The sequence below is a fragment of the Gorilla gorilla genome, chromosome 12 (genome assembly GCF_029281585.2).
Source record: "Gorilla gorilla gorilla isolate KB3781 chromosome 12, NHGRI_mGorGor1-v2.1_pri, whole genome shotgun sequence".
Classification (NCBI taxonomy): domain Eukaryota; kingdom Metazoa; phylum Chordata; class Mammalia; order Primates; family Hominidae; genus Gorilla; species Gorilla gorilla.
In genome coordinates, this window is record NC_073236.2 from 136338199 (window position 1) to 136359175 (window position 20977).

The 20977-nt window shown below is 45.2% G+C and overlaps 1 protein-coding gene and 1 long non-coding RNA gene across 3 annotated transcripts; one reads left to right on the plus strand and one right to left on the minus strand.

Annotated features, from left to right (window-relative positions):
- Positions 1 to 7487: 7487 nt before the first annotated feature.
- On the minus strand, positions 7488 to 13193 carry RPS7 (ribosomal protein S7). Its single transcript, XM_004028779.4, has 7 exons — positions 13082 to 13193; positions 12748 to 12840; positions 12544 to 12615; positions 11789 to 11932; positions 10644 to 10708; positions 8162 to 8312; positions 7488 to 7602 (listed from the first exon to the last, which is right to left on the minus strand). The coding sequence occupies exons 2-7, from the start codon at positions 12820 to 12822 to the stop codon at positions 7525 to 7527; spliced, it is 585 nt and encodes a 194-aa protein (XP_004028828.1). The 5' UTR covers positions 12823 to 12840; positions 13082 to 13193; the 3' UTR covers positions 7488 to 7524.
- Positions 13194 to 13950: 757 nt separating this feature from the next.
- LOC129531773 (uncharacterized) lies at positions 13951 to 20385 on the plus strand. Of its 2 annotated transcripts, XR_010130075.1 has the most exons (4): positions 13951 to 14077; positions 17191 to 17416; positions 18686 to 18876; positions 19231 to 20385. It is a non-coding gene; the product is annotated as an uncharacterized lncRNA (long non-coding RNA). The 2 variants fall into 2 exon arrangements; XR_008677166.2 differs by lacking the exons at positions 18686 to 18876; positions 19231 to 20385 and having other exon boundaries at positions 17191 to 17516.
- The last annotated feature ends 592 nt before the right edge of the window (positions 20386 to 20977 follow it).

Below are 20977 nucleotides of genomic sequence, written 5' to 3' on the forward strand. Positions count from 1 at the left end.
AAGAGGAACCCACCATCGACCCACGCAGTACCTTGTAGGAACTAGGGACTCTACTCACTGAAAAATACCAGCCCCAAAACGCTCCTTACTGTATGATTGTCTTTATACAACACTCCTGAGATGGCCAAACTACAGAAACTGAGAAGAGACTCACGGTTGCCAGGGATTCAGGAGGAAGCGGGGCAGAGGGAAGGGAGTGCTGTAGGAGGGTGCCGTGCGGGGTCCCTGTGGTGACTGCAGCGAGGCATGTCCCTGTCTCTGGCTGGGAGACTGTCCTGCAGTTTCACAAGGTGCTGCCCTTGGGGATATTAAGTACACAGCCTCTCTTACAACTGCATGTGAACCTATAATTATCTCTAGATATTAATAAAAGTTTAGTTTTTAAAAAGCTGCCTGACAGCCCTTATGTTTTTGTTTATGTTTTTGGGGGGGGCGGTTTGTGGGTTCTTTTTTTTGAGATGGAGTCTCGCTCCATTGCCCAGGCTGAAGTGCAGTGGGGTGATCTCAGCTCACTGCAAGCTCCACCTCCTCAGTTCAAGCGATTCTCCTGCCTCAGCCTCCTGAGTAGCTGGGACTACAGGCGCCCGCCACCACACCCGGCTAATTTTTTGTATTTTAGTAGAGACGGGGTTTCACCGTGTTAGCCAGGATGGTCTTGATCTTCTGACTTCATGATCCACCCACCTCGGCCTCCCGAAGTGCTGGGAGTACAGATGTGAACCATTGCGCCCAGCCCAGCCCTTACGTTTTTATATTATTTGGCTGTATATTCTTTCATTGCCTGCTCCCGTGAACACAAATTTCTACAAAGAGAACAGAAGATGACTCAGTATTTGCTCTTTCTTGCATGGTTATTTAAATATCTTCTTATTGGTAGCTTCGAAACAGTTTACTTCAGCTCCACAAGCCTTTATCAGTGACGCCATGAACACTTTTTGGATAGCTGTCAAGTCTGGGGAAACCTCTATCAGTTTTCTTTCATATCCTAGGTGTTTGATTTCAGGCATCTCAACGATTGGGTTTTGGTTTGTTTTGTTCAGAGTAATCCTAGTCTTTGAAATGACCACACCACTGACCAATTTGTAGCTCATGACCTCCTCCTGCACCATGAACCACCCAGCATATCCAGCTGAAATCCAAAATAATATAACCCCAACTCAACCTCAGTTTGTTCTCCCCACCCCTCGGGCTCAGGGACATTTGACAATGTGCAGGAGACATTTTTAGTTGTCACAACTGGGGACATGGTACTGGCTTCTAGTGGGAGAGGCCAGGGATGCTGCTAAACATTCTACAATGCATGGGATGGCCCCACAGCACAGAGCTCTCCAGCCCTACAAGCTAACAGTGCCGAGGTGGGGAAACCCTCAGCAGGATGCAAAGATGCCTGGGCCGCATCGGCACCACTCAGCAGGAGGCTGTGACAGAGGAACCAGACAGCGGTCTTCACTCATTGTGCTTTTTTTTTTTTTTTTTTTTGAGACAGAGTCTGGCTCTGTCACCCAGGCTGGAGTGCAGTGGCGCAATCTCGGCTCACTGCAAGCTCCACCTCCCGGGTTCACGTCATTCTCCTGCCTCAGCCTCCCAAGTAGCTGGGACTACAGGCACCCGCCACCACGCCCGGCTAATTTTTTGTATTTTTAGTAGAGACGGGGTTTCACCGTGTTAGCCAGGATGGTCTCGATCTCCTGACCTTGTGATCCGCCCGCCTCGGCCTCCCAAAGTGCTGGGATTACAGGCGTGAGCCACCGCGCCCGGCCCATTGTGCTTAATATTTTATTTGTGCTAATTTTATAAAAATATATGACCACAGAACTCAATGCTAAGGCCTCTCCAGCCGGATCTTTATTGGCCTCATGGTGAATCTGCCTCTATTGTCTGAAGTGGGGTGTGAAGCACAGTGTGCCCAGGCCAGGCCCATCACATCATGTCCTTTGGGCAGCCATCCCCTCTGCCCGTGGAGGACGCAAACTGGGGTGAAGAGAACGGAACATGTGTAGAACCCGGTGCCAGCTAGGATCATTCACGGCCGCTCACTCATGGACGCCTCACAGCTACCCTCAGAGCAAGGAGTTATCGCCCCTGTTTCAGAGTTCAAGAATGAGAGACCTTGCCCAAGATCACAGTTCACAAAGAACGTGCCAGTCGGAGTCCGGGCCCGTCGCACTAAAGCTGCACTTGTCACCGAGCAAGCCAGCAAGGCCCACAGGACCCCCCAAGACCCAAGTGCCCAGCGTCTGTTTCACAGCTGATGTGGGTGTTTTCCATTCGTTTTTGTGTTCCTGAAACGTTAAGGGCTTTTTAAAAGTTAAAAAAAAAAAAATGCCAATAAGCCGATAATTACTCTCAGTTACATAAATAAGTGATCATTCAACTTCCTATTTCGAGTACACTATATTGGAAGCACAGTTAGACTATAAACCGTGTTCACATCTGCACTGGGAACAGAAGGGCCAGGAGGCCTTCCCCCTCCTTTTTCCTCTCCTCCCCGCAGCTTTTTCTTGAAAGTGTTGAAGTCGTGGCTGCTGGGAACAGCCTTTTGCCTCGTGAACCCTGACCCTCTCATGGAGTGAGTCCATGCCAGGGGGCCAGGAAAAGACTCTGGCGCAAATTCCAAATCGTATTTACATTTCTCAGAGATAACTCAGAAATCTGGACAGCAGGAGCCGGATGAAAACCCCACTTGTCTCTGGATGGGAATTCTCACTGGGGTCACACAGTGCATGCTGCCAAATCTCTGGGACATTGTCCATGAGGACATTAACGGCAGCCACCTCTCCCCGTCCTTAAGTTCCCTGACAGAGTGGAGCCCCGCTGGCCTCCTGCCTCAGCAGTGTGGGGCTGGGCCTCCATCTTCTCCCCGGCGCTTCCCTCTGACCGTGCCAGTCCGGCAGCGCACAGCTGTCCAGGAGCACAGGCATGAGATCCGGAGCACAGCCTCCCTGCCTGGGCGCATGAGGGCGGGGCCCCACCACTGTCTCATCAGAGACTATTAGGGAGTCAACTATCAGAGGTCCTCAAACTTGAGCTTGCATCAGAATCGACTGGAAAACTTCTTAAAACACATGGCTGGGCCCCACCCTAAAGCTGCCGATGAGATATGCTGCTGGTGGGACCTCAGTGTTCTTGTTTTTAAAACTTTCCAAGCATTGGAAACCACTGCCTACCTCCCACGGTCCTTGTAAGGATTTGAGCTAATCCTTCAAGAGTCTACCCCGGTGCCTGACCCACATGGACCAACACTCAGTGAAGACATAGAAGCTGTTCTGGTGTCCCCAAACACCATCCTACTCACCCCCAACTGTCTGCCACACTAGACACTCCTGCTCCAGCACAGGTCTTAAAACTGAAAATCAAGTTAACCCCAGGCCAGGCATGCTGGCTCATGCCTGTAATTCCAGCACTTTGGGAGGCCAAGGAGGGAGGCTCACTTGAACCCAGGAGTTCAAAATCAGCCTGGGCAACCTAGCAAGATCCCCATCTTTACAAAAAAACATTTTTTTTTTAATTAGCTGGGTGTGCGCCTGTAGCACCAGCTACTCAGGAGGCTGAGGCAGGAGGATCGCTTGAGCTGGGGAGTTTGAGGCTGCACTGAGCCATGATCACACCTCTGCATTCCAGCCTGGGTGACAGTGCAAGACTCTTGTCTTAAAAAGATAAAATCTGTAACTGGTTTGGTTTTCAAGGACAGGAAAACACATTCATTCATCTTTACTAAGTGCCAAATACTCTGAGAACTTGTCTGTATTTACTGATACTTTAAACTTGTAGTACTTAAAGTCAGTGGCTTTTAGAATTAGAGGGACCCTCAGACTCAGCTAGCCCACGCTCTTTCATTTCCCAGTGGGAAACCTGAGGTCCACGAAGGAATGACGCAGCTCATCTTCAGGCCACCAAACACAGGGAGGGACTCCCCACCCACCACATCAAACTCCCCAAGAGCTTTAGGCGAAGATTTAGCCATGTCAGATTAAGATGTGGTTAGCGCTGCTTTCAGGGTCCCTGAGTGAAACGGTCAGGTACTATCACAAGCTTGCAGCATGCCAGAGATCACAGTCGGGAATAAAACTGGCAGAATGCTAAGGGAGTTCTGTCAGATAATGATTTAAAAGCTAAGTAAGGAGTGATTTGCTCTACTTTCAAGAGGAAGCTTAGGCCATTTTAGATCCAGATAATTAACAGCACGCTGACTTTAATGGTGGCCTCATTAAGTGTGTTATTACAGAGCACGGCTCTGATTTTATCTGTATAGCATTTTGAGTAAAATGTGATTGCTAGAGGCATTCAGACTAAACTTCATTACAGTCACTCACCCACCGTTGCTGCTATTGATTATAGTGAGAAAATTCGATGGAGTTAAAGCATTTCCAACAGCTCATCTAGCAATAACAGGAATCTTAGGAACCAGGCCCGTCTCCAGTCATTGAAATGTCTCTTTCACTAGGCTGTGGTTGCATTGTCCTGTTATAAGTTTTAATAAATATCAAGTCTAATACCTGCTTTATAGGTCTAGTATCATCTCAGTGCCTGAAAACATTCAAGATGCTGTACTAAAGAACTGTGTGACTTTGTATACCTTCACTGGTTCCTTTACTGTGTTGTATGAATCACGGAGAAAAGGCTGCACTCATGTAACTAGAAGGGAAAAGGATTTTTTAAAACCACCATTACTTCCCATAGCAAATGCATACATTCATGCCTGCAGGTTTACTGTCTAATCTTTGTTCAACACAATCATGAAAAAGTTTATATTTACCTTTCAAAAATATTTGATATATTTAAGCTTTCTTGACAAAAAAAGATATACTTAAGCTTTCTTGACAAAGTTTACGGACGAAAACTGTGCGTGCTCAGCACGCTAGGCCCCAAACTCTTCTATTGTGCACTCCAAGTGAAACTTTTGAGTACCTCCAATGCGTAGTTAATACAGAACGCACCACAGTACTAATAGGGTATGTACGTTATAAAAACACAGAAGGTTTAAATGAGTAACCACAGTAATGATACCTAAGTCTTTTTGTTCACCAAGGAATTAATTTTAGTGAAAGCAATGATTGTTATACTTTGATATAACAATTTAAAATCTAGTTTTAAGTTTGGCACTTGATTTTAATAATTATCACAGCTAAAGGATTCCTAAATGATATGTTTAGAATTTGCTTCAAAAATCTCCAGCGAAAAAAGGGTGAGAATAGATGAAACAAGATTAGCAACGTGTCAGTACCAGCTCAAGCTGGGTGATGGGACAGAGGCCCACTACTGATTCTGTTATACTTTTGAGTATGACAGGAAACTTCCACTATGAGGGTTTTTTTTAAAGACCCCTTACAAAGATAGATGCGGACAGAAGCATATCTTTGGCTATGCTTCCCATCTAGCAAATGTGAAGTTTTTGTTGAAAAATCAACCAAAATTTTCCATCTTTCTTGGTATTCTGGTCATCTTTTGTTCTTGCCAAGTAATTAGAAGGATTAACAAATAGATTCAAAGCCAACCGAGACTCTTCACAAGCATCTTAAATAGGTAAGAATATTCTATTTCCGAGTTTTTATGTTATTGATACCTTACAGGTCAATGTAGCTTTCACATAAAATGGAAGCATATCCCAATGGACATCCTAAAGTAAGCTCATTCCTTACACTAATTTCAAAAAACAATTGTTTTCTCACATGTTAAAGTTTCTTCTTTTCCTGGAGATGGGTTTTTTAATGTCTACTAGGTATGCTACTGATAGCCACTGGCATCGTAGGAAAATCAAGAAATTCAGAACTTTTTTTTTTTTTGATACGGAGTCTCGCTCTTATTGCCCAGGCTGGAGTGCAATGGTGACATCTTGGCTCACTGCAAACTCCACCTCCCGGGCTCAAGCAATTCTCCTCCTCAGCCTCCTGAGTAGCCGGGATTACAGGCACCCACCACCACGCCTGGCTAATTTTTGTATTTTTAGTAGAGATGGTGTTTTACCATGTTGGCCAGGCTGGTCTCGAACTCCTGACCTCAGGTGATCCGCCCACCTCAGCCTCCCCAAGTGCTGGGATTACAGACCTGAGTGAGCCACCATGCCCCGCCTGGAACATTTTTTTAAAAGGAAAATGCGTAACATTCTAGGACAGCCTGTGTAAATCTTGTTTCCCAAACCAGTGAATCTGTGAATTCCAATACACTAAATGTTTGAGATGACAGAGATGAAGCCTCCCAAAAAGCCACTAAACAGGTCGCCAGGAAATGGGGGGTGGGGGGAGAAGGGTGCTTCGTGCTGGAGAAGGGTGAGAATAGGTTTGCAGCACCCTGGGCCTAAGTAAATACCTCATTCCGGAGAAACCAGGGCGACCCCGACTGGGACAGGGTGAAGACAGCGGAAATGGGTTAGGGACCTATGGACTACTGAGGATAAAGGGCCAGCCTTGGTAACTGACTGCTTAACGGGAATCTTCCTCACTACCCACTCATACACAAAGGCCTCAGCCAAGTACCATCAAGAGCGCTTGCCAAAGCTTTGAAAACATCCCGTGTGCCTGCACCGCCATGTGAATTCTGCCTGGACAACAGCCTCAGGAGCCTGACAGTAGTTCTACTCCTAAGAGGCCTGACCCTCACCGCAAAATGGGAAAATACTATTGTGTCGCCTCAGAGGCTTCCTGGAATGAGTCTATCTGTGGGAATAATTTGTTGTAAAACATGTTATTTGGGGGGTTGTTCAGTAAGATTGTCTCTTCACCCTATAGAAGCAGGAAGGTAAATTTTACAGGTCATTTTAAGGCTTATCAATACCTGAAAGCAATCTGGCACAAAGCCAAAACTGAGGAAATAATTCTCTAATAAGACATCTGTTCCACTCTACAAAGACCTGGTCCAACTACAGTCACCTGACACCACACCAGGGTCCTCACTTCAGAGCTTTCATTTCACCCAGAGCCTTCATTTGATGAACTGAAAAACTAAGGAAGTGAGGAATTGGAATACCCAAGTTTACACACCACTTAGCATCTACTAAAATCTATTAATCAGACTCTGACATTTAACTTGTGAAAGTCCGTTTAACACCTAACATGAATTTACATATAAAAAATTCAACAAATCTGACAGAATGAGAAGTGGAGGCGTTGGTTTCATGGGTAATTTGAGTTCTACAAGATGAATAAAAAGGTTCAGAGTTCTGTTTCCCAACTTTGTAGATATACTCAAGGCTACTGAGCTGTAAAGTTACAAATGGGTAATATGGTAAATTTTACGTATATCACAATAAAAAAAGTACCTGCTATATTTTTAGTGTGAACCATGCAACAGTGCCAATCTTCAGCCATTTCTGCAGCATCACGTGATGACACTTGTACCCCTGAATACAAGCAGAACCTCACAGGCATCAAGCTTTCTGGCACAGACACCCCTCCTGCTGAAATCCTCTGGCCCACACAGGACGCCACTGATAATGAAGACAGCTGCGCATCCGTGAATTTGGAATTTTGAAAAACATAACTGAAACAGAGTACTGTGAATATATACTTTTTATTTAGTCATTTTTGTTTACAATTGAAACTCTGGGAATTCAAAATTAACATCCTTGCCCGTGAGCTTCTTATAGACACCAGAAAAAGTTTCAACCTACAAGAAAAGAAAGAATTCATCACAAAACTTTGAAATACACACTCAGCTTAAAACCTAATAGTTTCATGAAATTGTGCCCTGTATGGTTTTTCTCCTCAGCAACTAAGTACTGAGAAGATAAGGAATACACACGTGTCCGCAGCAGTCTTCATGACCAGGGACAAGCTCCTCTCCAATGTTGTGGGACAGGACTGTACACCACTGCACTGGGGAAGCCATCAAGGGACCCCAGCAGTCACCCACATGGTTATGTCCCCCCAAGACACTGATCCCATCACCACCCACCCCTAACTCACCAAGAACATACAGCCTAACTAAAAGACCACAGAAAGAGTCTACTTCCAAAAGGTACAGAGAATTTCAAGTGTTCAATTCTTGAAACATCTCCATTTAACACCTGACACATAATCCAAAGGAGAGCAGGCTGAAGTGCGGGTAAAAGAACTAGTCCTGAGTTTACTACAGTCATTGCTATGGTGGCGCATGGAGACTGGTTACACTAAAATCCACTCTCACTGTGGCTGAACCTGTCCCTGATAAAATGTTGACCTATTACCTTGTGTTCCACATTGTTCTGCTGTGCTTTGTCCAAATGAACCTTTATGAGCCGGCTGCCATCTAGTTTGACGCGGATTCTCTTGCCCACAATTTCGCTTGGGAAGACCAAGTCCTCAAGGATGGCATCATGCACAGCTGTCAGAGTACGGCTAAAAGAATAGTTTAAAAGGTAAGCAACCTAGCAATGCCTGCCCTCTGGGGAACTCCAGAGGGCACCTCTTTAAGTCAAAATGAAAATGCAAATCCCAGGTTCCTGAAGTCAAACTAACACTCATTTTCAAATAAGCTTGTTATATTTCACGTACCAAACTAAAGCCTTTGCCTACCTAGAATAGGGTAATAGCTTACTGATTTATTTCAAAAGCTCAATTTTAAATGTTACTCTGGGATAAACTACAAACTCACCAAGGCAATGAGTGACCATCTCTAGGGAATGTGAGATTAGAGGACTTTTATACATCTTTATTTTCACTTGTATTATTTCTCAACTAAATCACTACAATAACCTTTAACACTCTTGCTCATCTCCAAAACCGCCCCCTTCCAATGTCAAGATAATCTTTCTAAAACACAGATATGATCACATCATTTACTTAACATCACAGAACTGCCAGTGGAATCTTACTCCTCGTCTGAATATCACTACCAAGTTCAAAACCTACCTACCTGCCACCTAACAAATGAGAAGTTTCAATTAATTGCAAGCTTTTGGGGCAGCTACCATGTACCATGAGACATCAGGAATAAGTCAAGAGACAGTTCTTTGTTTCAGCATTTAGGGAGCTGCCTTACATATGGTTATCTGTCTACGTCTCACCCAATAGTAGCTAACAGTAACACTATAGTCTACTCATTTGGATTTCCTATCTGGCAGCGCCCATATACACAGTTAACATCTTCTGGTGGCTCTCAATTTTACTGCCAACATCTTAATATGTCACAGCCACAAAGGGCAAAAGCCTGAAGAAAGTCCATTTCCCAAAACCCTCATCACCTTTCAGAAAGCAAATCAAGACAAACAGATTATTCATTGCGACTCATTAATTAAGCATATTCTTACAATACTAGGAAAGCACCCAAATACGGAAATTAGATTCCAATGTCATCTACAATCTTTTAAAATGGGGAGCAATGGCACCATAACTCAATCATCACAAACCACAGGGACTGGAGCGCTTTAGAGGAAAAACCCTGCTATACCCAAAAACTGTATCAATTTCAGCATTTCACCTGAGTTAGATAAAGACAGCTCTACTGATAGGGAAACTAAATCTGAAAGCAGGAAACCGGATTGGAAAAGTGGTAGAATCACTATGACCCACCAGCTAGGCTTAGTGTGAAGGCTTTCAATGTACAGACTAGGTCCCACTAGAAACACTGAAGCCATTGTCTGAGAAAATTTGGAAAACAGAGGTTTGTACTGAGGGGAACTAAAGCTATGGATTTGAGGGACAGTCCTCTGGGACTGTTCTTATACTCATTTCCTAACTGATGTTCTCAGAACTGAGTTTTCAAAACCCTCTTTAAGTGTCATGATTTAGGGGAAAAAAATCCTAAATTCTTACGCCACTCTGCCTTTAAAAGTTTTTCAAAGTACTAAGCCATAGAATTCAAGTTCTAGAAAAGCTGGCACCTACCTTTCCACATACCACAGCTCGACACAATAACACATTACCAGACTCCCAACACTGTGTTCTAGCGGTTTTCAGAACAAGACCGAGTTAAAAAAAACATTCTCAGCACTACTAGTACTAGCTGCAATGAGCAAATTATCCCAGCCTTGGATCAGTTTCCTCATCCACTGAGAATAACAATACAAATTATACATGTTATAGGGTACAGGCAACACTAGAATTTTTTTTTTCTTAAACTCATCCCTAGGGAAGAGTCCACAGGGATTTAATAGTTCACATTTGTAAAACAACATACTAATCAGAGACTAACAAAATACCAAAAGATCTAGTTCAAGAAGACAACTACCAATATTTGAGTTTATGCCAGATAACCTGTAAGTCAATCAAGCTCATAAATCATTTTCCATCAGAATCTTCAACTGCAGTGATATTTTAACCTGTGATGTTATCACCAAAATCCACCTACATTTTTTTTACCTCCAATCCACAGCAAAAATAAAAATCAAAGATAAATCCAAGCCCATGTCAACTGTGTCTAGCATGCTATATCACAGAATTAAAGTAATGATTTCCTTCTCATCATTCCTATCCTGTGCACAAATAATCGGAGGAAATCATCTCATCTTGTGACAGCACTGACCTAGTAGGCAAACAATGGCTACATGAATACATGTATGTTTTACATCTAGAATTCTAAAACATATCATGTGCAACTATACAGGAAACCAAATGCTGCTACTCAAAAATTCCCACTTGAACATCTGTTTTCATAAACTACAACTTACACAAATTAAGAGTTGTTAATAAGAGGGGTACACACATTTCTGAAACTACTAAAATACTCACCTCCTGGGACGCTTTTGCTTATTTTTTGTACGGCTTTTTCGAGTTGGCTTAGGCAGAATTCTCCTCTGTAAGGTAAAAATTATCATGCAACCAAATGAAAAAAGACCTTAAATTGACAAAAAGCTGTAACTGCCACACTGCTTTAAAAGCAAGAAGAATGGCAGGGTAAGTTCAAAGTTCGAGAAGGCTAAACAACTTAGACCAACAATTGACTGAGGAAACCCTTCTATGGAGTTACTTCCTGATTCCTGAGTAACTCATTCAGAATCCACAGCCTCTACTAATACGCCAGTGGAAAAAATCTCCCAGATACACCTTTCCCCATGCCTATGACCCAGAATACTACTTTTATTCCAGATCAATCCTGGCACTTCATTCCCCATAGACTTCAGTTTGCACCAATCCCCCATCCGAACTGTAACAGGTTTCTTCTTTTTTTGAGACAGAGTCTCGCTCTGTCGCCCAGGTTGAAGTTCAGTGGCGGAATCTCGGCTCACTGCAAGCTCCACCTCCCAGGTTCACACCATTCTCCCGCCTCAGCCTCCCGAGTAGCTGGGACTGCAGGCGCCCGCCACCACGCCCGGCTAATTTTTTGTATTTTTTAGTACAGACGGGGTTTCACCGTGTCAGCCAGGATGGTCTCGATCTCCTGACCTCGTGATCCAGCCTGCCTCAGCCTCCCAAAGTGCTGGGATTACAGGAGTGAGCCACAGGGCCCGGCCTGTAACAGGTTTCTTAGTTTGATCATCTCTGTAAGCAACCCACTAGACTTGTGGAAATTTAAATATGGGAAATCATTTTCATAACTCAAAACACGGCAGTCTGTCACTTTACAGACTTCTTGTTTCGACTCTTAATTAAAGAACGTACTTTATCTTTCTTTTTAAAACTTATTTTTTCTATTTTTTGTAGACAGGGTCTTACCATGTTGCCCAGGCTGGTCTCTACAGTGATCCACCCGCCTCCACCTCCCCGTGCTGGGATTACAGGCCTAAGCCACGGCGCTCTGCCTGTACTTTATCTTTCTACCCAATTGGATTTATAAAAGGATTGTTTTCATGACTCCAACTACCAATGCAGTCTAAATACAAGCAATTTTAGCAAAATTCACAAACAGAAACGTGCTGCAACAGTAGAACAGATACCTGAGCGATAAAGACGACATGCTTCCCACTGAACTTTTTCTCCAATTCGCGTACTAGCCGGACTTGGATTTTCTGGAAAGATTTCAGTTGAGGAACGGGAACAAAGATTATGATAGCTTTCCGACCACCACCAACTTCAATTTCCTGAAGAAAAAAACAAAAATCCACTTTGTTAACTGCTTCAGAAAGTAAAAGTAAACGTTGTGGTCAAATTAGAGGATAAGAAGACCTTATCACTAACACCGTAGCTGCATTACAAACTAATACTAGTTTTGAGTTAATCATAAATGCACCCTTCGGAAATGTTCTCATCTCTCTCCAACCTTCACATTTCCTTATTCCAGGAAGGGAGACTGTTCAGGCCAGGAGGCCAATCACTGCCACTTCTGCACCCCCACTTGCGGCAACTCCGGGCTAAGTGTAAAGAGAAATCTCATCCTGGGCTCCCCACAGCTCTTTGCTATATCTATAACTAAGCAACGGCAAATAAGGTCCGAAATGGGCCCAGGCCCTCCCTACTCCACGTTTCTCCACCGCCCGCACGTGGACAGCTTAAGCCGCAGGGTACCTGCAACCCCACTCCGCGCACCTGGGCGGTATCACTCCCAAACAACACGGCCGAACCTGAGTTCAGGTTAGGCGGCCAGGCGGCAAATCATCATCAACCGTAACCCAGGTCATCTAACAACCCTCCCAGGCACTGCGCGGGGAGACGCGCCGCAACCTCCCTCCCAGCCGACGGAGCGCCAGCTTACCTTAGCTGCCGTAATATTCAGCTCCCTGAGCTGAGCCTTGAGGTCCGAGTTCATCTCCAGCTCCAGAAGAGCCTAAGAAGCAACGAACAGCAGGACCGACCCTGAGCGAGCGTCCGAGCACCCCGGGCCCAACACACACGCGGCCGCCTTCCCTCCCGGGCGGGGCGCCTCCCCCTACCCCAGACCCCAGGGAAACCCTCTCACCTGGGAGATGCCGGACTCGAACTCGTCCGGCTTCTCGCCATTGGGCTTCACGATCTTGGCGCTCGAACTGAACATGGCTTTCTCCTGGGAGAACTGAAGGCACAGCGGTCAGCGTTACGCGACCCGGGCTGCAGGCGCCGCTGGCTCGCCCTCCCGCCCGCACCCCCCGTCCAGGCCCCGCTCGCCCCGCAGAAGCCATCGGAGAGCACAGGGCGGGTAATCGGCTGTATCCCCACCCTGTGAGCCAGGCCCGCCGCTCCAGGGCCTGACTCCAAAAGGCGTTTTCCTCAACCCAAGAAGAAAAGTTCCGTCGGAGAGCAGGCCGCCAACCTACCTTGCCGAGCGCCGGCTTAGGAAGAGACCCAAATCTCGCGAGAGCACGTCAAAATCCGGCGGCCGAAGGGAAGAGGCGGAAACAGCGCGAGGAGGAGGGCGGAAACCGGAACATCACTGAGAAGCGGTAGAAGGCTAGAGAGTCCCAGGAAGCGGCTCTGGGGACGAGTGTCTTGGTAACGCTTTTCCGCCCTGGGATTTGTACTTTGGTGCCGTTTCCGAGCGTTCCGGTACCGGCTCCCAAGGTTCCTGTCTTCGGTGCAGGTTGCAGGCGGGAACCGGCCTCGTCCCAGCCCTGGGCCTGGGCGAGAGAAGGAGGCCGAAGAAAACCAACTTCGGCAACCTCCGGAGACAGGACGTTTAAAAAAGGCTAACCTGGCTGGGCGCTGAGGCTCACGCCTGTAATCCCAGCACTTTGGGAGGCCGAGGCAGGAGGATCACTCGAGCTCAGGAACCAGCCTGGGCAGCATGGCGAGACCCCATGTCTAAAAAAAAAAAAAAAAAATTAGCCAGTCATGGTGGCGCGCGCCTGCAGTCGCAGCTACCCCGGAGGCCGACGCGGGAGGATCGCTGGAGCCGAAAGGTCGAGGCTGCCGTGAGCCGAGGTTGCACCACTGCACTCCAGCCTGGGCGACAGCGCAAGACCCTGTCTAAAAATAAATTTTAAAAAAATTGCGAGGCCTTCATTCTATGCTAGTACTGTACTAGGTGCTAATTATTAAGTAAAACCGACTGAACTCTTGCCCTCATGGAGCTTACAGTTCAGTGGAGAAGACATTACCTAAAGCAGTATGACTAAATATGTAATGACATATTGTAATAACTTACATAACAGTAAAATGAGAGGTTGGGGAGGGATTATTTATGCTTTAAGAAGTCGGGAATCCTGGAACGGAATGGCATTAGACTGAGACACGGAAGAGCCGCAGGATCTATCGCTGGGGAAGAGCATTCCAGACAGGGAGGAACTCGTGCCGAATGATCCCGCTGTGGACAGGTAATTTAATCTGAGCTTCGGTTTCCTCTTCTGTCAAATGTCATGCAAGAGTTACTTTCAGCCGTGGGCCAGGCACTGTGAAAAATGCAGAAGCCACACTAGGTGCCCTCCCTCAGGATTCCCAGCCACCTTTACCAAGCAGAGATGGTATTCATCTCACATTTTTAATGCTAGATATGCTCCCGCCCGGTGCTTCTCTAATAATGTTTTTTAAAAGGCAAGTGACTATCTCCTTGGAAAATTAAGGATAACTTGAAGTTTCTTCCAGATAGAAAGTAAACTACAGCTGCGTCTACAATCTCATCTGGGCAGTCGTTCTGAGCCCTTTTGTCGAACTAGGTCCATTTCCTTACTCCACATGCACTTTTCGACCTGGCTTTTATCTCTGCTGCTCTATAAAAGTAGTAATCTAAAAGTTCATCCAGTAAAGCTTTTTCTCTGTGAACCTATCACTTGAGAAAAAAAAATTAAAGTTATTTCTGGTTTCCAGTCCTTTGTTGAATAGGAGTGGTGAGCAAGGACATCCGTGCCTTGTTCTCCATCTTAGGGGGAAACCATTCAGTCTTTCACCATTTAGTATAATATTAGCTCTAGGATTTTGCAGATATTTTTAATCAAATTCAGGAAGTTCCTTCTATTTCTATTTCTGAGAGGTTTTTTTAAAATCATGGGCCGGGCACGGTGGCTCACGCCTGTAATCCCAGCACTTTGGGAGGCCGAGGCGGGTGGATCACGAGGTCAGGAGATCGAGACCATCCTGGCTAACACGGTGAAACCCCGTCTCTACTAAAAATACAAAAAATTAGCCGGGCGAGGTGGCGGGCGCCTGTAGTCCCAGCTACTCGGGAGGCTGAGGCAGGAGAATGGCGTGAACCGCGGGGGGCGGAGCCTGCAGTGAGCCGAGATCGCACCACTGCACTCCAGCCTGGGTGACAGCGAGACTCCATCTCAAAAAAAATAAAAATAAATAAAAAATAAAATAAAATCATGAATGGATGTTGGAGTATGTCAAATGCATTGTTTCTATGAACTAATATGATTATGTGAGTTTTTCTTTTTAGCCTGTTAATGTGCTGTTAATGTACATAAATGCTTTTCCTTTCTAACTCTTTAGCTTTGAGCCTCATGAGATCCTAAGAAATGTGATTTTTAAAACCTAGAACCTGATAGAAGTTGATAGAAGTTGCACATGTATTTTTAATAGGTAGTTTCAGGATCATAATCACAACTTAGAGGATCATTCTACTAATTTTATGTTAGGAAATGCCTACTAATCATTACGTTAGATTTTTTTCCTAGTTTTACTAGTACTAGCTTCTTTATTATTTAACCATACAGTAAGTGAGTCGATAATACCAACATGATTGACAATGAACAGAAATATCATCTATGCAATCCACTTACTTTTAGAACACTTTGTTAACTCTTTTATGTATCATTATGGACATGGGACATTTCAGATTTGCTGTACATCAATCAGTCTCAGCCAATATTCTCCTTTGATCCTCAAATTGTCTCAGTTGTGACCAGGAGGGGCCCCTCTTAGATAAGCAGCCGAGTCTTGTCATTTCCATGAATGTCTGAACATCTTGTTTTCTGGCACAAGATATTCCAGGCTCCTCTTGTAATTTTCTGCCTGAGACATAGAATGAGCCTTTTCTCCTAGAAGTGCTGATACTTTTGTTTTCGTGTTTTTGGAAAAATAGTACTGGAGACCAGAATTTTGGCAGCAGAAGGCATCGTGGGGCTCCTCATAAGCCGTTTCAGCAGACAGAACTTAGAAAGATGGCATTTAAAATAATTTTTTCATAAAAGATACAAGTTCACATTGACATTCTCAATCCACTTCTAACAGAACAATTCCTTCTGAAATCCTCGATTCTATCATAGCATTCCTTTTCTCCTGTAATAAAAACCTTGCTTCCTAAACACAAAAATACAATTACTTGCTTTATCTAACACTATGAGAAAATACATTCAAAATAACAATGCAGGTGGGCCGCAGTGGCTCACACTTGTAATCCCAGCACTTTGGGATAATCCACCCAGGGTGAGTGGATCACTTGAGGTCAGGAGATAAGCCTGGCCAACACAGGGAAACCCTGTCTCTACTAAAAATACAAAAATTAGCCAGGTGTGGTGCCACCCGCCTGTAATCCCAGCTACTCGGGAAGCTGAGGCAGGAGAATCGCTTGAACCTGGGTGACATGAACTCCTGACCTCATGTGATCTGCCCACCCTGGCATCCCGAAGTGCTGGGATTACAGGCGTGAGCCACCATGCCCAGCCCTTGTTGACTTTTGAATATGTGAAACACTCTGCTTCTGAAAGTCAAAGCCATCTGGGGAGGTCACTCCCTTGAGAAGGCCACACTCCACCGGCCCCTGCCTTCCCTCCTGCACCCAACCTTGCTTTCTGGTTCATGCTTCCTGGGTTTCTTTTTGCTTGAATGTCTATTTTCTTACTTCTCCTTCATTCTTACACGAAAGCAGGATTTGATTTTTGCATTTTGCGTTCGCCTAAACATATTTCCTGGAAATCCCTCCATGTCGGTTCAGGAGACCTCCCTCATGCTTTTTCACCACGGCATCGCTCTCCGCTGGGCTGTTAGACCACTTTCACCCAGCCCGTGTTCTGTGGAGACACTTGGACTGCATCCGAGTCATACTCAACATTTTGAAATTTTAAAAATGCCCCACAAATAAACTTAGGCACATGCGTTAGGATGCTTTTGGAGCAGCCCCTTCGGGATAAATTTCTAGAAGTGGGATCTCAGCCTCAAAAGGTAAAGGCATAAGTAATTTTGTTACGCATTGCCACCTTCCCTTAGAAAAGCGCTGTGCGTCATATGGGAATTCTTGTTTTCCCACAGCATTCCCAACAGAATGTGTCATCATACTTTTTAATTTGTTTCTATCTGACAGGTGAAAAATGAGACCGCAATGTAATTTAATTTGCATTCTCTAATTCAGAGTGAAGTTGGCATCCTTCCATGGGTTTCATATGTTCAAGGACCATTTTAAAGCGTTTTATACGTTTTTGTGTGATTTTTTTCTGCTCATATTTTAATGATTTTTCTTTTTTCTTTTCTTTTTCTTTTCTTTTTTTTTTAGGTTGAGAGCAGAATTTTAATAGGCAAAAGAAAGAGAAGAGCTCTCTGCTGCAGACAGGAGTCCTGGAGAAATGGGTTGCCCTCTTTTTTCTTTTTCTTTTTTTGAGACAGTCTCTCACTGTCACCCAGGCTGGAATTCAGTGGCGCATTCGTACCTCGCTGCAGCCTCAACCTCCTAGGCTCAATTGATCCTCCCACCTCAGCCTCCCGAGTAGCTGGGACTATAGGTATTTAACCATTTTTCTATTGAGATTTGGTCTTCTCCACCCCCCACCACAGATTTTTGTAATTAGAGGGCACTTTTCCAAACAAATGATTCTTAAGGTCCTGCTGTCTCTGAATATTATTTTTATAGAACCAGCGTAAGTATAATTGGATCAATCATCTAACCTTTCAGATCCTCAACTTAGTTTTCCGTTAATGAGAGGATTAAATCCATTAGTTAAATGTTCTCTGAGAATCAGTGTGTCTCCAACTTCAGTGTACAAACAGCAGGTCACCCAGGGATCGCAGTGGGACGCAGACGCTGAGCTGATTCCGCAGTTGTGGACTTGGTGGGGGTGGCCGCTGTCTCAGTCCATCTGGGCCGCTGTACAGAGTGCCACAGACAGAGTGGCTTACGAACAACAGACGCTCATTTCTCACTCTCTGGAGACTGGAAGCCCAAGATCAAGGTGGCAGAAAATGCCGTGTCTGAAGAGGAACTGTTTCCTTGTTCACAGCCTCTTCTCACTGTGTCCTTGCAGAAGGGCTGAGGGAGCTCTCCAGGGGCCTCCTTCATAAGGGCACTCATGCCATTGTGGGACTCCACTCTCACGACCTCATCACCACCCAAAGACCATCACTTTGGGGGTTAGGATTTAACGTGCACTTTGGGGGGACACACACATTCAGTCCACAACAGCTCCAATATGTTGCATTTCTAATTAGCTCACAGGCAATGCTGATGATACTGGTCCAGGGACCACACTTCGAGTAGCAACAAACCAGATAGCCACAAAGAGGAATTAATAGATGTAGCATTAAGGAAGAAAGATTCCTTCCAGTGCCAAGGAAACTCATCACAGTACCTCCAATACAGTGTCATCCTGGAGGGACCACAAGACCCTGGATTGTTGGCCCAGGACAGAATACTGCTGGGGGTTTGGAGGGTGGCAGTTAAAAAGCCAAGATCTGTTTACCTGTTAAAATATATATTCTTCTCTTTATTAAAAATATATATATTATATATATAATTTCTTCTCTATTATGTGGGATCCTGTGCCTGGAATGTATAATCTCTGTGCTGCAGAAAGCCTAGAGGTCAGATAGGTGAGGGAGGCCACAGGCTTCAAAGTCATTCTTCCCCTCCGAATCTTAACGTTAATAACGGAGTGACAGAAGGAAGGTTACAAATGAGTCCTTGCATGTGAGATGAAGTTATGGACCTGTCTGCTTGATCAAGAATTAATGGATTGCATTTAACAGAAGGTCCTTTCTCTCCCCTCCACTTACAGCTGGCAGAGCCTTTATTATTATCATCGTCCGTGGACCAGTGCAAGTGAGATGAATGTGCAAGGCTGTAATGAGAGTGAACTCCTGGGTTAGCACACGCTTCACTGAAGCAAGGTCACAGGCTTGCTCTGTAAAGTCAAGGCCACTTTTCCTGTATGGCAGTAAACCATCTCTAGACATGGGCGACCTGTGGGTATGTGGAAAGTAATTGCTCACATATTAATATTTAAAATATAGAAATATTTGCACTCTTGATTTTTATCATAAATTAATAATTTGCTTACCTTTGATAGATCTCATCAAAAGAAACACTATTCTTACCATTAATTGTCACAAAATATGTACAGGATGAAAAGAACACTGGTTCTTTTCATCCTCTACATGCCCGGATAATTTTTATATTTTTAGTACAGACAGGGTTTCACCATGTTGGCCAGACTGGTCTCGAACTCCTGACCTCAGATGATCTGTCTGCCTTGGCCTCCCAAAGTGCTGGGATGACAGGTGTGAGCCACTGCACCTGGCCAGTTATCTCCATTTTTCACAGGAGAGAACAGAATTGGAGCAATGCAGCAGATGCACACAACCAGCAAACGTAGAGCTGGAATCCGAAGTCAATGCATGTGAACGTCCCAGCTCAGAGAGAGGCGGTGAGCAGGAGAGGACTGGGTGAAAATGGTTCGCACACACACAACTTTGTCTTCATCATTTAGTCCTCCAGGGTGTCACATGGACTACGCCACTTGACCTCCACAGCAAGTCTGTGGCATTTGTGCACCAGAAACTTTATCCCTATTTTGCCAGCGAGGAAACTTAGGTTTGGAGCGGGTAAATCACCGCACAAAGCCTTACTGTAAAGAGCGCCAGGCCTCAAACTTTTGCTGGCACTGTCCTTCGCAGTTTACTTTAGGGCCTGTCATTTACTGGGGTGAAACACAAAAGTTCCTTGTCCCCGAAAGACTGCAATTAAAGTGCCATTAGCACAGTAATGTACCAACCAGTTGTTCCTTGGGCCGCAAGGGGGCATGTCTACTGCTACTCAGTCTCAGTGGGTAAACTGGAGAGTCCTCCCACAATGAGCAGATTCCGAGGCGGGTGTGTACATGGAAGGACTCACAGGGGTTGGGGAGGCAGCAGTGGCGTTCTGTCCAAGCCTGTTTGTGTTGCTATAAAGGAATACTCGAGGCTGGGTAACTTATGAAGAAAAGAGGTTTATTTGGCTCAAGGTTCTGCAGGCTGTACAAGAAACATGGCGCCAGCATCTGCTTCTGGTGAGGCCCTCAGGGAGCTTCCACTCATGGCAGAAGGGGAAGGGGAGCTGGCATCAGATGGCAAGAGAGGAAGGAAGAGAGGAGTGCGGGAGGTGCCAGGCTTGTTTCAACATCAGCTCTGGCAAAAAGTAACAGGGCAAGAACTCACTCCTTCCCGAGGGGACAAGAGGATGGCACCAAGAGGCACATGACCCCAAGACTCCCAGTAGGCTCCACCACCAACACCAGGAATCAGATTTCAACATGAGATTTGGAGGGACCAGGTATCCAATCTATCCATCCACTCCAAGCATCCATTTGACACCCAGAATGCATTATTTCAGCACCCGTATCCATTCAACAAAACTATTTTAAATTATAATCATGTAATAGGAATAATCATCATTTTCCTAATTATTCTTCAGTTTCAAAACCAAAAATTGGCAGGGCATGGTGGCTCACACCTGCACTCCCAGCACTTTGGGAGGCCTCAGGTAGATCACCTAAGGTCAGGAGTTAGAGACCAGCCTGGCCAACATGGCAAAACCCCGTCTCTACTAAAAATACAAAAATGAGCTGGGCGTGGTGATGTGTGCTTGTAATCCCAGCTACTGGGGAGGCTGAGGCAGGAGAATCACTTGAACACGGGAGGTGGAGGTTGCAGTGAGCCGAGATAGCGCCACTGCACGCCAGCCTGGGTGACGAGAGTGAAACTCCATCTCAAAAAAAAAAAAAAAAAACCCAACAATTACACTTTTAAAAAACAATAAATTTCTTTCCTTTTTTTTTTTTTTTTTCTGAGACAAGATCTCACTCTGTCACCCAGGCTGGAGCACAGTAGTGCAATCACGGCTCACTGCAGCCTTAGCCTCCCAGGCTTAAGCAATCCTCCCACCTCAGCCTCCCAAGAAGTTGGGACCACAGGCACGCTTGGCTAATTTTTAAATTTTTTTGTAGAGACAGGATCTCACTATGTTGCCCAGGCTGGTCTCAAACTCCTGGCCTCAAGTAATCCTCCTCCGTTGACCTCCCAAAGCATGAGCC